At 37.6% G+C, this 16603-nt stretch overlaps 1 protein-coding gene across 4 annotated transcripts in view; it reads right to left on the bottom strand.

Moving 5' to 3' along the window:
• pax5 (paired box 5) overlaps window positions 1-16603 on the bottom strand; it is a 45784-nt gene that overhangs the window by 28190 nt on the left and 991 nt on the right. For 3 of the 4 annotated variants that reach the window (XR_008909078.1, XM_056767056.1, XM_056767069.1), the window contains exons 1-5: window positions 10061-11142; window positions 6234-6399; window positions 3937-4134; window positions 3065-3129; window positions 1530-1655 (exon numbers count right to left, since the gene is read on the bottom strand). Coding sequence is in view for 3 of the 4 variants with exons in the window: in XM_056767056.1 (XP_056623034.1) it covers window positions 1530-1655; window positions 3065-3129; window positions 3937-4134; window positions 6234-6399; window positions 10061-10103 (598 nt within the window). In the remaining variant the exon portion in view is untranslated. Of the gene's footprint in view, window positions 1-1529; window positions 1656-3064; window positions 3130-3936; window positions 4135-6233; window positions 6400-10060; window positions 11143-16603 lie in introns of those variants that run through there. The other variant, XM_056767078.1, reaches the window with a different exon arrangement.

The following is a 16603-nucleotide window of genomic DNA, read 5'->3' as shown; positions in this document are numbered from 1 at the left end:
TTCATTTAGCGGCCCCTCCCTCTCTGCTGGATGTGATGTGTTGCATTAATTAAAGTGGCAGACGTCCGCCTAATTGGTGCTTGGATGAACGGTGATGTTTGTTTGTGTGTGTGTGTGTATTTTGAGGCAGATATATATATCCAGTGAGCAAAACCTCACAAATTGAGTAAAACCTTATATTTGGGAAGTCCTCATTTGTAAAAAATCATAGCAAATATAGTATTTCTACTTTACAATAGGAAAATATAAGGAAATATGCAGAAGTTGCACCAGTTTCATTTCAAGGCTATTCATTTTTTTTATTACATGTTGTCTTGTATATTTTTGTAAAGCAGTGTAGAACTTCCAAAAGTGCATCACTCATCAAAATATTTATTCTTCATATAGAACATGTTGCAAGACATAAACACTGGTCCAGAAGTTAACTTCCGGTCTGTGTTTGGTAACATTACAACAATTTATATTAATAGTTGTATATTAATTGTATTATTGGACCCTTTTCACAAGACTGTTACGACGCGTTCAACAGTCATCAGCATGGTAAGTTTTTTATATTTACATTTTTTCGAAAAATTTATGTAAGTCTATAATTATAATTATATTTCCCTTTACATCAAATTACAAAAATATAGTTTTTCGATATCATCAGTAAATTTGACGACATTCTCTCTTTTAACAGCTGCTAGGTTGATTTTAATAAAAAAATAGATTTTCTCTATTTTTGTCATTTTGTTCCAAGTAGTGAAAACACTATTGTTGAGGTTTTCTTTTGCTATTAAAAAATTATAGAAAAGTGATCAAATGATATAGCTCTTTCCACGGCGGAGAAACCTGAAAAGGTGAAAAGGTCCATAACATTAAAACTACTCTTCTTTAAGTTTGGGCAACATAACGTTTCTTTATATTGTAGCTGTTGAAACAGTCTATATGGAATTTCTATACTGTTGCAAAACTGAGGTGTCGACACCAACCAGACAGGAACCTCCTCTTGTTATAGTCGGCCATTTTTTTAACTCCTATCGTTGGTGTGTGTGTGTGTGTGTGTTAGCGTACTGTGTGTCAAAGACATCTGGAGTTCCCTCGTGTACAGCAGGGGTCTGCCAAGCAATGGCTTTTTAATAGACACGTGTGCAAACACACACGCGTGCACATTCACATGCACACGCTGTGCCTCCCCTGGATAGAGATGTTATCTAAGATGTGCCAGTGGTTTCCAATCCCCCTCCTACTCTGATGCATCTGTCAATGTGCAGCAACTTCCATCCGTGCGCATATGTGCATGTGAATGCATGTGTGTGTTGATGCTGGGATATGCATACGATTGAAAGAAAGAATATGTTGTATTTTGAGATGTAGGTGATTTTCCGTTCTGTTTTGTTGCTGGTAGCCACAACGTCTCATAAGAGTATTTTACCTTAACTAAACTAACCTAATCTAAACTGTTACATATTAGTAATACTTTAGAATAAACAAGGTGAACATATAATCAAATCCTAGTCTTTTTAATGGATAAACAGAAGCAGACTTACCTTCGTCTCTTTTCCGTTTGCTTGCATCGGCAGGTGAGCTAATTCCAAGAATTCCACTGATGGAGTAGGAGGAACCTGCGGCGTCGCTGGTTACGCCAGACACTTGGGTTACTGCCACCGTAGAGGCTAAATTTCACAGATATGTTAGAAAATTAGGACATATTAGTGCGAACGATGCAAAGGTTATGCATTTGATGCTCAATAGTTCAAGCTTTTGCCAATTGTGTAAAATAAAAATATATGTATATACACTATGTTTATATATGCATATGTATTTTGATCTTGACAGTATTGGACTTTATGCTTCACCAAGTCCTGACCAGCTATAGATCTCAACACATCAACAGTTTGTTAAGTATGTAAAGTGTGTTCTTGTGCGACTGTTTTCTTCCTTTGGTTCTTGGCCCGGCATTTTCCTGCCAAAGGCCTTTCACCAACCCAGCTGCTTCTCTATTTTGGCAACGTGCTACCACCCAAGGATAAGACGCTAACAAGCTAACAGCTTTTCGACATGTCTGGCTGTCTACGAGGTCTTCGCGGTAGGGGACGAGGGCACGAAGCCTTCTCTCTGTCAACCCTTCATTCCCTCTCGGCCTTCTTTATCTCATATCCTGTCAGCTGATGTACAGCCTGAGTGACAGTACAGTGGCCCCTAGGGGACAGTAAGGTGTAGAGATGAGGCTAATCCCACATCCCAACAGACTGTGCTAAAATGGAGAAGGTGGAGAAAAAGAAAAACAAATCGCTCCAAGAACAGATAAACGCTCTCGCTCGCCCGTCGCTTTCGTTCGCTAACCAGGTGAAAAAATCTAATGAATGCATATCCCTCCATTTTTTACTCTTGATTTATCATTTCAATTATCTGATTCTCTTATTCTTTCCCGCTTTTTTCACCTCGCGACAAGGAATGGAAACCCGAATCGGACGCTTTATATTCAAAATCCGTAAATTTCAATTTTCCGCCTGAGTATGAGAGTATTTATCATCGTAATCTGAGGGAGACGGAGAACTGGCGACCGTTGTGCGTGCAAAATTAATTTAGATTAAGCAGTGGTGTGCGATTATGAAGATTACTGACAGAGACACAAACCCACTACTTTATTAACCGTGGACGGGAGTTTTACTTCCAATGGGGGGAAAAAAGTACACAACTGTCATTTCTAGACGACAATGAAATGGAAACCAAATGGGAAATTTTGCTTAAGTGTTATGTGAAGATTATGTCTCCAGGTAACACTTTACAATAAGGTTGTATTTGTTAACAGTAGTAAATGCGTAAAGTAAATGCAAAAGCACAATGTCTGATTTAAAAAAATGTATTAGTAAATTAACATGAACTAAGATTGATAGATGATGTAAAACTATTGTTCACTGTTAGTTTATGTTAGCTTAATGCTATCAAATGAACCTTATTGTAAAGTGTTAGCGCTTTACTCAGTATAGACAATTTTGCAAACTCTTTGTAGACACTAAAAATACTGGATGATGAGAATCCTCAATGTAAACCAATGAGAGTAAATAAACATTACTCTTACCTAAGTTATGTGCTGACACAGCTCCTGATTGGCCAGGCGGTTGCTGGACTTTAGTGCGAATGATCCTGGTGCAAAGAAGAAATGGGAATTAGACATTACTGTATGTGTTGATATGTTTGCCAAATTACCCAAATTTACATTTTGTACAAAAAATTGGGCTGTGAGTACTGTTAGCTTTAATATTAGTATGCAAACATGTGAAGTGTGTTTTATACATTTTAGGATGAATTTTCGTCAATGCGGGGATTAGCCAGCTACCTACGTTTGAAATTGATTATTAAATAGAAATAATTATGTTTATTTCAAAATGTTAAAATGCTGAAAGGTTTTTTTTGGTTTGGTTTGCCTTTAGGGTGAGGGTTAAGGGTTAAGGGATAATATATACAGGTTGTAGACTATTAAAAGCACTATGTCTATGAAAAGTCCTCAAAAAACATGGAAACCCAACATGTGGTGTGTGCATGAAGTGGCTCATGCAGCCTGACATGGCAGCAGAGTCTCATACTTCCTGCATGGGCGCTCAAGCAAAGCACCTTTCCCTTCTCTCCCTCTCCCTCTCTCTCTCTCTCTCTCTCTCTCTCTAAGAGGGGTTGTCATTGTACACATGCTGTTGAACTGGACACTTCTCATGAATATGTGTTTCTTTTTACCCGACTGACTCTTGTTCGCTATCTCTCTCCGTCTTTCTCCATATCTCTCCCTTATATATTGCTTTGCTGATCTGTTTTACAAAGTACTGATCAACTCGTCCTTTAAACCATAATGGTTCGCACACACGTATGCAACTATTCTCAGGTATGCAAGTGAAAGTGACATAATGGCATGCACGTGTACACATATGGAAGAAAGCACACACTAACGGAAACACACACCTGTTGATTGAGCTGACGCTAGGAACGCTGTCATTGTCACACACTCTTTCTGCCAGCAGTCTGTCGCGGATCTCCCAGGCAAACATGGTGGGGTTTTGGCGTTTGTAATCAGCGATTTTGTCAACGACTTTGGGTGTAGCAACCTTTGGTTTGGAGCCACCGATCACCCCTGGTCTAATGCTGCCCGTCTCGTAGTACCTGTGGAGCATGTTGGATATCATATGATAAGATTAGACCAAACAGCCAGATCATCTTCCAAATTTCTTGAACCAGAAAAGTGTCTTATATGTTGTGTCTTGCAATCAATACAGAATAACAAACATGAGGAATAACCTTTTCAAACCTACATTAAATGTTATAACTAAAAAATATGTTCAGTCTATATTGCAATCGACCACAAAGTTGAATTTCAATAGATTGTATCATTAAAAACTATAAAAATGTGTATATAGAATTTGTAAAAAATATAAATTCTGTTAGGTTGACGATGATGAACACAACTGCTAGGTTCTGCCAAGTTCCCACAATTGACAATAGTTATTGCTGCTCTTTTATAAAGACAATGTGCAACTTAAAGCGAGAGTTCAACAAAAAATAAATTCTGTCATCATTCACTTACACTCTTGTCATTTCATACCTGTATTTTTTAAATATCTTTGTTTGTGTACTGCAGATGAAAGTATATCATGAAACTGACAAAAGGGTGAGTAAATGATGACAGAAATTTCTTTTTTGGGTGAACTATCCCTTTAGGGTCACGCACAAGGTCACCAAATGGATTGTATCTTCAATTCACATTGTGCAGGTTCCCTTTACACGTGGTAAAGTCACTGTGACACACTGCCTCTGGTGGTTTGTTTCTTTAGTAAAAAGGCCCAAACACATTAAAACCGAAAGCAAGTCCCCACAGAATTGCAATAAAAGAAACTTGAAAAGAGTAAACAGGAAATTCCCTCATTAATAAGACAGCAGAGTTAGTCATACGCCTTATTTACTCAAACCTCACTGTCGGCCCACATATTAGTGTGTTTTCTGCCCGAGCAGTGAGAGGGGAGAGCAGATATTACCGCACACACACACAGAGCGCCGCAGTAACGGTTGAGTGAGTTGGACCGGGGCTGGGGGAAGAGGGTTGAGGGAGAAGAGAACAATGGGAAACACATTTTTTGATATAGCTAAAGGCTCTAGCACTAATCCACACCTTTATCCATTCAAATTCTGTCCTCCCCCTTAACCCTTCCTGCCTCTCTCTCTCCTTCTCTCTCTCTTTCTCTGTCCCTCCAACCATCCCTCCCTCCTCAGGAGACGTATGGTGCCGGTGTCATTTTGATGCAAATGTAAAATGTGATGAATCTTTTCTTTTTTTGTCACCGAAAGAAAAGGCCGCGCTTTGACTTTGGCCTCAGTGCGAGATTTCAGAATTTTTGAATTTTTAACACGTTATCTGTGAAAGGAAATGCTGAATCAGCCTCGAAATGAACCAATGGCGGATGGAATATCGGTCTAACTGCCAAGATTTATCAGTGTATGTATTTTAGAGAATTTTAGAAACTGATACGCATCATGCTATTTAAAAATCGGTTTATGTCTCGATGACAGAAATAAAGAGGGTTGACAGGCGGGACTCCACAAACAGGCCCCACTGTTTCAATGCAATAGAGGACATTAAGCTGGTTTCCCAGGCAAAGATTAAGCCTAGTTCTGGATAAAATAGGACGGGCAAAAGACATTCGCTATTCAAATCTTTTTCTTCCGGAGACTTAGAAACTATGTGTGTGGGAATCTAATCCATGGTATTTGAAAGCACTGACTATAAAACGCATTTGGCTAGTATTACTAAATAGTACATTGTAATATAAAATAACGCAATATATTTTATATATTCCACGCAAAGGATTTCTCTTGTTGGCATAGTTTCAGGACACATTTACTTTATCATTATCATATACAGGTCAAGTGCTCCTGACTTGATGAGGTGAGAATCATAAAGTAAGCAAAAGTCTTCCAGATTTCCAAAAATGTTATACTTTCTTTTAAAAGATAAACCATATTGTCTTTAGACACAACGCCCTGACATGAAATGTATCCTCATAGAAAAGAACAGTACCACATTGTGGCATGGTACTAAATGATGACCTCATGCACCCATCACAGTATTTTCAAGATATTCCAAAAATACATCCCTACACCTAACATTTCATAGTACTTCTTGTTATGCTTTTGTTAGCCAGTTGATTCAAAGTCTTCTCTGTCAACGGGCTTCTGCTTCACCTTTCTTCATGATAAGCAGAACTCACCTGCCAAGTATCTTGCTGACGCAGCCGTGGCTGACCCGGAGCTGGCGAGAGATGTCACAGGGGCGTACGCCCTGATGGGCCAACTCCACTATCCTCTGCCTCACCACGTCAGGCAAAGGCCGCCCGTTTACAAACACCCCACCCAGCTGATTCACCCCTCCATGCCCTGCGGACACAGACAGCAATATGAGAAATATAGCAAATCTTACATGTCTACCTTTAATGCAGTAGATTTTTGTACATGGCAGTAAAATTGTGTTGCTGTCTCACCAAGACTCTGTCTGTGTGTCTGTCCTTGTTTGACCTGAAGGTAGTTTCTTTTTTAACATATTTGTCCTTAGTGGTCATCTAGAGAACTACACTTGTCCTGCTATCTCAAGTTCTTATTTTTTTATAGGTTTTGTAAATGTTCTCTTTTTGTTTTTTTGGACTTCAGTTTCTGGATACCAAATAACTGTTACATGTACATATATAATCATTGGAATTCAGCGTGACAGCGGCTTTAAATCATATTCTTCAATTGTTACATCAGAGAGAGTGTGTTTTTGTCTGTATTCTGTGCAAAAGTAATCCAGTCAATCTGTTATATTAACATACTGATTGCTTTAGACGGGAACACACAAACACACACACAAAAGAACTGGGGGATATCTGTTAATCCCAGCTACAGGGTAATGGATCTTAAATACAGCCGAAAAGGCAATATCAAACTGACTAACTAGCCGTGTGTCCCCATGACTTAATACATAAGTTCAGCAAACCAAATATGAAAAACAGCTATTTGTCATTTTTATTTTCTCAAGGCTTGAAAGCAAGTTTGGTATTTTGCATACGAGGATCCATTGCTTCGTGTTTTGACCCATAAGGCTTTAAAGAAGTCTTTTATTTTGTCGGTAGATTTCTTTTTTAATAGACTTTTAATTGTTTTTGTTGCTGATGTATTTAACTTCATGTCTTTTGCCTTTAACTTTATCATGGGTTACATTTATTACTTGTACTTCCCTGAGCAGGTAATTAAAGTCTCAGGTTCAAGTTGAATTGATGTTTATAGACTTGAATATGTGAACAACTTTATATAATTGCTCAGAAAAAATGTCTTAAGATCAATTTCTCTAAAATATTTGCAGATATACATGCAAAGTACAGTTACAAACCATAAAAATGATTGATGCATATGGAGCTAGCAAAGAGTGTGTGTGTGTATTACATCCCGGTGGGGACCTAAAACTGAATGCACACCAACACATTGGGACTCCTCTCACCGTGGGGACCAAAATTAAGATCCCCATGGGCAAAAATGCTTATAAATCGTACAGAACATTTTTTTTAAACCTAAAAAAAGTTTTTAAAAGTTTTCTATGATATTTAGGTTTAGGGGATAAAATGTACAGTTTGTACAGTGTAATAATCATTACGCCTATGACTATCCATAATAAACCAGGTGTGTGTGTGTGTGTGAAAGAGAGAGAGAGAGAGAGAGAGAGAGAGAGAGAGAGAGAGAGAGAGACAGAGAATGCGGTAAAATATGTGTGCGTGTGTCAAAGAGTGAGAGAGAAAAAGGTTGCGGTGAGGATTAAACGGAACAAGCTATTCAGATGTGATCTGAGCCATACTTTTCCTCGTTTCTTCTGCAAATACGGTTGGCTTATAAATCGAAGTGTTCCGAGAGCTTTGATTGATTTCGTGGCCGGTTCCGTTTAGAAATAGCGAGAGCGCCTGAAAGACATTCATGCTCCCCCATCCAGAAAATAAACCCGATTAGAGACGCTGCTCCATTACGATCCGCTATCGGCCGCAGTGGACTGCTCCGATTAAACTGCTCTAAACAGAGCGAACCAAACCACAAACAAAACTACTGTGACATCAGGCGTGTTCTAACAAACAGACCAAAAGAAAACAAGCAAGGAAGTGTTTGAGAATTAAGGCAAGCGACTGCAAGAGTTTTCTACGAAAGCGCCAACAATGGTTATTAAAACTTAAAAATGCACAATACAATAATGTAAATAAAGTACGGAATGTGAAATTAAGATTTTAGGTTTGATAATTGTTCTTTGAATAATTTAAATGATTCATGTGTATTTATAAAGTATTTTAAATAGGTAAAGAAAACGTATTCAATTATTTATTGAATTTTGATTTTTAGAATTTATTCACGACGTATGAGTAAATAATATGCTTAATTAATATAAATAATAATATTCAATATTTGTTGATTTATTGTGGGTTATTATAAGTTTTACCATTTTTTTAAGTTATTTATATAAAAAATATATGTTTTATGTAATCCCTACACCATAAGCGTATCTAAACTACGAAGAACTCACACAACACAAAGCAGTGTTACTTTTCAGAAATGTAATCTATTTCTATTTTTATCCGTCAATGCTTGACTTCTACAAAAGAATGAATTGGTTAATTTTCGATTTCTGATAGACAGTAAACTATTGAAAGATTGATGTGAAATCTCCGGCAAAATTACTAAAATATTTATAGATTCATAATAACTATAGTTATCAAAATTTACTTTAACCAAATCAAAGTATAAAGCAAATTGGTCCTATAATAACAATCATCTTAAATCTGAGTAACTTTACTTTGTGATATTTAGGATCTTAACTGCGTTTGCCCGCTCAGGCTCATCAATAGTCATGGTAAAGTGAGTTTATAACATTGTAACTCTGAAGTGGATCTCCCTTGCACCCACAAAAGTTTTTTTTTCTAAAACAGTGCAGTGTAAGAGTCAATTCCCAAGGCTTGCACCGTTTGACATTTTAGGTGTAATCGTTTTACTCCGCGGATTGTGTTGAGATATTGTGGAGAAGAGGAAACGTGATTCGTTCTAGTTTCTGAAATGTGTATACATCTAATCCACCGTTTCATTCACCGTGCCAATAGATGTCATTTCACATAGACATGCGTGCGTGCGTGCGTGTGGCTGGGGGCTGGGTGGGTGCGCGCATATTTGAGTTTTGCGATGGCGGTGAGGTTTTATTTTTTTATCATAACAGATGAGTGAGAGAAAGAATGTTAAAGAAAGGCACAGAAAGGAGATCACTAATTCATTTTCAGGTTGCATTAAATGTAATTGTCAGCTCTTCGATATAACGACAAAACCTTATAGTTCTCGATAATATTTTTACAAAATGATTGCCTGTCTTACATTATTTAAATGATTATTTATGATTAATTATACGAATAGCATAAAAAATAAAGCTGCTTCAGGTATTTGCATTGTTCGTGTATTGCAATTAAATGTGTAGCAGACTTTTGAAATATCTATGACAAAAACTGAGAATAAAGAGACGGAAAGAGAAAGGGGGCCCTGGACGCCAGTATCTTGGGGGAGCACAAGTGTCGGCCATGTCACGAATGAGTGACCACACATCTCTCCGCCACATCAGTGAGCAACTTTAGCTTTCGTTTTAACCTCATAAGTGGTTGTTTACAGCCACCCTCAAGCAAACTGTTTAAAGGTTACGGAGCCTGTTTGCAATTTTCTCAGCTGCGGTTCAAGTTCATTAAATGTCCGCTGCTTGCTGGCCTTGGTCGCGATTTCTTTCCCCTCTCTTTCCCCCAGGGATTGTTAAACAGAAGGCTTAAGCTCTAACAAAGCAACCTGACTAAAAAACGAATATACGAAAATCTTATATTAACCATAAAAACTGCCTTTTGCAACCTTTTAAACTCATTGTAAAGTAATAAAATCGTTTTACTTTCATCGTTATTGTTTTTGTTATTTTGCTTGTACACAGAATGAGCAACAATGAATAAAATCAACCATGCATTTGACAGGAGTGAACCAGAAGTAAAGTCTGTCGTAAACTTACTGTGCATAGCGGCGAACGGGTCGTGTTTGCAGTGGATTTCCATCGGTTAGTGGAACAGACCTTCCCGTTGGAAAAAAACACACCAAACAACCTGTAATGTCCCGTTCTTGCTCTTTTAAAGGTTTTTGCGGCGGCCGTCAGTCCGTTCTGTTCGAAATAGTTTATTTTAAACTCCGTTTAAAAGTGAAAAGAAACTTTGGTTTTAAAAACAAGTATTTAACCTGAAGCAGTAGTAAATGACCTTAGTAGTTTGTGAAATAGAAAACGACAATTCATAAATAATAATTTGTCTCATCCATATGAAAATATGCGGGCAGGACACAGCCCTGGAGGGTCAGGATACTGCTTTTGCGGCCCAACATCCAGAGTAAGCTCACAGCAGTGGGCAAGAAGATAGTTTTTTGGGGGGGCGAGAGGAACTGTATTTTTAATAAAAGCCCTGGTAAACCGAACTGCTTTTAGTGTTAGTCCGTACAGATTCCTTACAGTTCGAAAAAAATGTAGAATCTTGTTTCTAAGCAGATCTATCTTGACATCCTCGCTCCACTGACCGTGACCTGTGAACTGTGACCGAGGTTCTTGCTGTCAGAGCGCCGATAACAGTCACTACCGGCGATTTGTAAAAATCCTGGTTCGGTTTACGACTAGCCAAAACATCTACTTAATTTTCAACGCAACTTCACATGTATGTGATTTCCTCGCATCTTGATCCTCTAATCGCTCAGAACTCCCTCAGACTCTCGTTTTCGAAAAATACTCCTGCAGTTAGAGGGTCTCCCAACAATAGACATATGACCGTGGATGAATGAAATTAAAATGTGCATCGTCTGAAGCCCGAATTCTTGTAAAATGTCCAAAAAAACTCATGAAGAAAAAAAGGCTTTATCAACTTTTGTAAAAATCCACGGTAAGTCTCAGATGGCTCAAACGGTGTTTCTCTGGGTTACTGCAAGAGGGTCGCAAACGACGATGTTGTCCGCCGAACAATGTTTTTCCAGTGTGAATGCCCGGCGGTGAGAAGCGTTGAATGTGCAGCGAGCCTCCGTCCTTATCGCGCCACCACTGAACGCTCGTTTCAGAACCCGCTCTCTTGTGGACAGCGCCAAAGCCACAGCGCTCTGAAGCTACTACAGCGCCTAGGAGAGACTGTCAATCAAGATAAGTCTACCTATCCGTGCACTGCACCTCTGCCGTCACAATCGCCCGGAGTCGCGCTCAGGCAGAGTCTTCACCGATTGGCTAACACTGACCCTGTATGAAAGTGACGTGCCGTCCCAATTGTGCACAGACTAATAGGGAGTTTTGAATCGTATTCGGCTCTCTGGCGTCGCTGATCCCATGTTTAATTTCAATTAAGAGAGGAATATTTTTAATATCCGTTTGTTCTCACTTCAGTCGTCCAAGTAATAAATAGTTAATATATTGCATCAAAAAAGTCTTTTGATATTATGAATGTAGAAACTATTGCAGAATCATAGTAAGAGAGTGTTTTGTAAAACCACTGATACTTTGTTGTTTTTACTAATTAGGCCTACGTTTCATCATGTAGGTAAATGAGATCACATACTGTATATTTTTTACATTTTGTTGCGTTTGCTGGTTAGTGAAATCATATTTTTTTGTTATTACTGAAATAAGATTACAATGTAGGATATACTGATTGATTGTTGAAGCTTTGCTGAAATAAATATTATTATTTAAAAACGGATTCAACGTATTTGAATCCCTTTATACAGCATACGTTTCAAGTATTCCTTATATAAATTCTGAATGATTACCTTTGAGTAATGCGTGTACTATATGCATGTTTTCGAAGGAAATTTTAATTTTATTATAAATACTGTAGGCCTATACAACGAACGGAAACGTTTTGCCATTTCCTTTTCAGCCACATACGGATTATTTAAAATGTGAGAAAAAGTAATCTTAAATTATGTTGACCTGTCTTGCGTTGTTTCTACAAATTGGTGATGGTTGTGGTAAAACATCATGTTACACAAAAAAAGCATTAAATTGCCATTTAACAAGGATAATAGTCCTTTGAGGTTTTTCGTTTCTGCAAATCAACGTGAATATGTATTTTGTATTCAAGAGACTTGAAATGCCACACTGTGAATTGCTGAAGGAATCCAACTTTAATATGAGAAACCCACCTTTGCACACCTATTTGTTTATTGCTATGTGTATTTTTCCGCCTTTCATATTATTTTATTGATATGCCAATTTACAAAAATAAAGGTTATTTCGAACTCTTTAAAAAAATCAAAACAAAAACATTTTATTAATTAAATTATGTTTCTCAGTGTTACATTTGACCGATGTTGATGTGAGTGTCTAAATAACAAATATTCGATTAGGAAGGCTATGAACTCAAAATGGACCATCAAAGTTCTCAATTTCCTCAAATATTTTCCTTTGCTTACGGACATTTTTGCGCATGTGTTTATGGGTCTTCAACGGCGGCATTTTTTCAACCAGATGGAGGACACGCAAATATTACACATGGGCAGTTTGCTTATGTGTTAAGAATAACTTGAAATCACTGATATCCAAAAAAGCTTGAGCTATTCTGTTTCTGCACATACTGTTTCTGCACATCTTGAAAGAGACCCCTGCGCAGGGTACGGCATTGGTACCACGAGGGGGCGATCCTTTTGTCTCGCGTGGAGAACAGGTTTACGCTCGGTCACAGTGCACCCCACACACGCACAGCTTTAAATGCACGCACACACATGCACTTGGCTTCGCAATCAAATAGTAAGCAGCCATAACCTTACCAATTTCTTCTCTCGTCATTTTTTAATAAAGTTTATGTAAGTTGCCTTTACGATTAAGATTAGTCTTTCGATGAATGGTATGTACGCCTTGTGATCTTTCAGGACATAAACTTCGCTCACAGGAAACACGTTTTGCATTTTATTTATTTCAGTGTGTCAGGAAATAACAGAGTTGTTTGGCATGAATCTGTTGGAGACGAGGGAGACAAATAGAAATAAATATGTTTTGCATGATCACATTTTATATCTTTTCCTTACAACATTTAGTTTATTTGAGTGTTTTTTCTCTTTTTTGTATGTTTTTATTAATCTTTAATTTTAATATTTCATTTTGTCGATAGAAATCTGCTTCTGGGGAAATGTGTAAATAAAAAATGAAACTCAGCCACTCACGTATAAGCTAAATATTTTCAATGTGTCAATGCCATCGGAATAATCATAGTCAAAGTCAATAGCGTTTTACTCCAGTTGGGCAGTGAATGACATTATTGACAGAAACTGAGAAATGTTCGTGAGAAGTGGAAATAAAACGTTGTTTATAAATTCGAAATTTAAAACAATTCTATAATTTGTTTCCTGTGTTATTGTTGGAGGGAAGGGGGTTCAAAGTAAACCGATTAAACTTTGAATACCTTGAATAACAAATGAATAGCAATGCTAAGACAACGCTTCAATAAAAACAGAGATCAAAACGGGTTTTATAAATCTTTGGCAGACAACAAATACAAACAAGGAATAAATAATAATATAGTCTTTATGGACTTCTGGGTCGTATCTAAACCGGTCTGAACCGTTCAGATGAGACGAACTATAGTAAATGGACTATAGTAGCTTTTGAGCTATATAACGCTTTACTGTTGAGGGAAATAACAATTACGAAAATAAATTGTAGAAAACAATCATATAGGATATAATCAAGTCTTTAACACCTCTTAAAGCCTTCATAGCTTTAAAGAGTCTTACCTTGTGATAAATACAATTTCTTGGCTCTCCTGACATATTGTTCGTCTTCAAATTCCATGTTTATATCTAATATTATTTGTGTTTTTGTCTACAATTCTATAGGCCATCCAATAGGCCCAGAACCTAGTGGACTTCAACCTCAAACACGTTGATCCAGAATTAGCAATCGAGGCCCATCACAACAAGCAGTTTTAAACTGGGCACCGCATGTTACCAAAAGTGCAGAATGGTCCAAAAAAGAATAGTCCGACAAAAGACCAAACGACATATAAATGCACTGACAAATTCACTTCTGTTTTATACAACTGTGGAGGTAACACTGATTTGATAATTATTAGTACGTCTTGTACAAAAAAAGAGACATTTTTTTATTGAACGAACAAACGTTCGAGTGAAATGGAGAAACAGACATGGCCCTACCCGACTGTCCCATGCGCAGAGATGGACCCTTTTGGTCCAAGTCCATGCCGTGGCTAGCGGTTGGACAGAGGGATGAGCGGGGGGGGGGGGGGGGGCGAAAACAAAAAAGTTCCCTCTCCTATATCCTATGATGCTGTTCTCTCTGCTCTTTTTTGTAACAGTGGTTTTGACGAATGCTAGTTTGGAATAATGTGAGTCTTCCGCTCCCTGTTGCGCCGTTGCAATTGTTCACTGGAGTGAAACTAAACGTTTTAGGTGGAAAAGAGACTCAGAAGGAAGCGTGAAACGATTACGGGGCAAAGTCAAGAAAGAGCCGCGCACTCAATGTGCGCTCATGTCCCCTTTCTCTCTCTCTCTCTCTCTCTCTCTCTCTCTTTCTCTTTCACTTACACAGCCTACATTGCCCCTATTCAGCACCGTGAATACTTGGTCAAGTATAAATCTATTAATTTGATTACAATCATAACTTTTGATATTTATTTTAATAATAAGCAGCAGTACCCTACCAGCCAAGCTACTTTTAGGTTAAGGAGGACATGGACATGCACTTTATTGAGACTTTCATTCTGAATTCAATATAAAGGCTGTATATAATACATATCAGTTAAAAATTCTTTAAAATAAATGCAAGCTATATTCACGAATAGTTTTTAAACATTAGACACAATACATCCCTAACAATCTTGTTATTAATGCTAGTTATTAATGTAAACATGTGGCGTATAGGCCCCTGGACCTAACAAGATCTTTGTATCAAAACACATTTGTTTATTTTCATGACGCCAGCAATACACGTGAATTCATGAGCTGAGTGATGGCAGACGACGATTTGAGGTCTCGAGATTCATGGGCTACACAGAGACAATTGAGCGCTGAACAATGCGATAGACGCGCCGTTCAGTACTCTCTGACCTTCTACTCCGAAAACAACAAATGTAGCTCATTTAATCGCGCCTCATAAAGCCATGTTCCATTGAAAGAGGGCTAAAGGCAGAATAATGAATGAAGCGTTAGACCTTATTAATTTAATACGGTGCGGCTTGTGGCTTATTTCAGATCATTTTGGCCCAGAGGTCAATTATTTAATTACAACAATTTTCGCGCATGAGAGGAAGTCTGTATTCATTTTCCCCAAAAAAGCAAATAAACAAAATGGAGCTGTTTTTTAAGGATGAACCCCATTAATGGACCCCTAAAGTTGGGTCCTACTGGCAAGTCTGATGGTCTCTGATGAGATGTAAGCACGAGAGTTACTGTGCAGGTGGCTGTTGTCACGGTGACCTGAGGAGATGTAACCGCCTCGCTACACACGCCTCTCAGCTAGAAGATCAAAGGCCAAACTTGTCTTACATAAACTTACATCAACGTCCACTCTTCCTTCCCCTTTCTCCCTCCATGCACCACATTTTAGGTTTAAAATGCTATCGTTTTTCAAGGCACTTACTCTGAGATTTATGGTTAATCTACAATTTTCCCCCAAAAAATTGTTCAAGAAACGCAAATCGCATGAAGAATTTCTAGGACACTCAAGTGAGGCACAAAATTCTGTGTATGCGTGTTTTTAAACGATTTATTTGTTTAGTTAGAAATGTAGCTTGACTCACTTATACATTGAACCATAGTCTAAATCTTTCAAATAAGTTTGTTTAAGTCCTTAAATGTTTACACGTCGAGATATTGTTTATTATACATTTCTAAAAAATATCTAATGAATAATTGTAATATTTCTGTAGGTTATTTGGCCTGTTGTTATGTAAGAAAGGCGATATTTAAAAGACGAGATAAAGACTAAATTGTGAGACATGAAAACAATTACAGCCTTTTGTGAGTTATACAAAACTACTGTAAAATGTATAAACATATGGGATAATTTAAACCTTAGATTCTCCGCTAAATAATGAATAGGCTACATTAACACGATTTCTTTTGGTTGTAGTCGCAATTGTCATTAAATACAAAGCAAAATAAAGGTCAGTAAATTTAATTAGGCTACAGTTAAAAGTTCGTTTATTGTTTACCCTATGCTTGCCTTTTAGCTGAAACGTTGGGGTTCATTTGTATAAGAGGCTACTTTAAAATGCAATATTTAGTCAATCCCTGTGTGAACTCAGTCTAAAATATGACATGAAAGTTATTTAAATAACAAATGTTTTTTAACTGAAAAACAGATTTGTTGTGTGAAATGAATGCAAAGACCACCAACATACCATATTCTGCTTCGTAACTTTCCTCTGCTCGGTCTTAACGTGATCCGGTTACAAAATAAGGTGTTTCAGTCTCAGTTCTTAATTGAATTAATAAAGTAATTAAAGCTCTGAGTATGTAAGGGGGAATTTTGTCTGTTGCCCTGCTGCAAGCGGAAATAATCGCTTTCGACCGAGAC

Source organism: Triplophysa dalaica, chromosome 2 (assembly GCF_015846415.1).
Source record: "Triplophysa dalaica isolate WHDGS20190420 chromosome 2, ASM1584641v1, whole genome shotgun sequence".
In the NCBI taxonomy this organism is placed as follows: domain Eukaryota; kingdom Metazoa; phylum Chordata; class Actinopteri; order Cypriniformes; family Nemacheilidae; genus Triplophysa; species Triplophysa dalaica.
The sequence above is the reverse complement of the archived record's forward strand: the minus strand, read 5'-3'. Positions and strand labels throughout refer to the sequence as shown.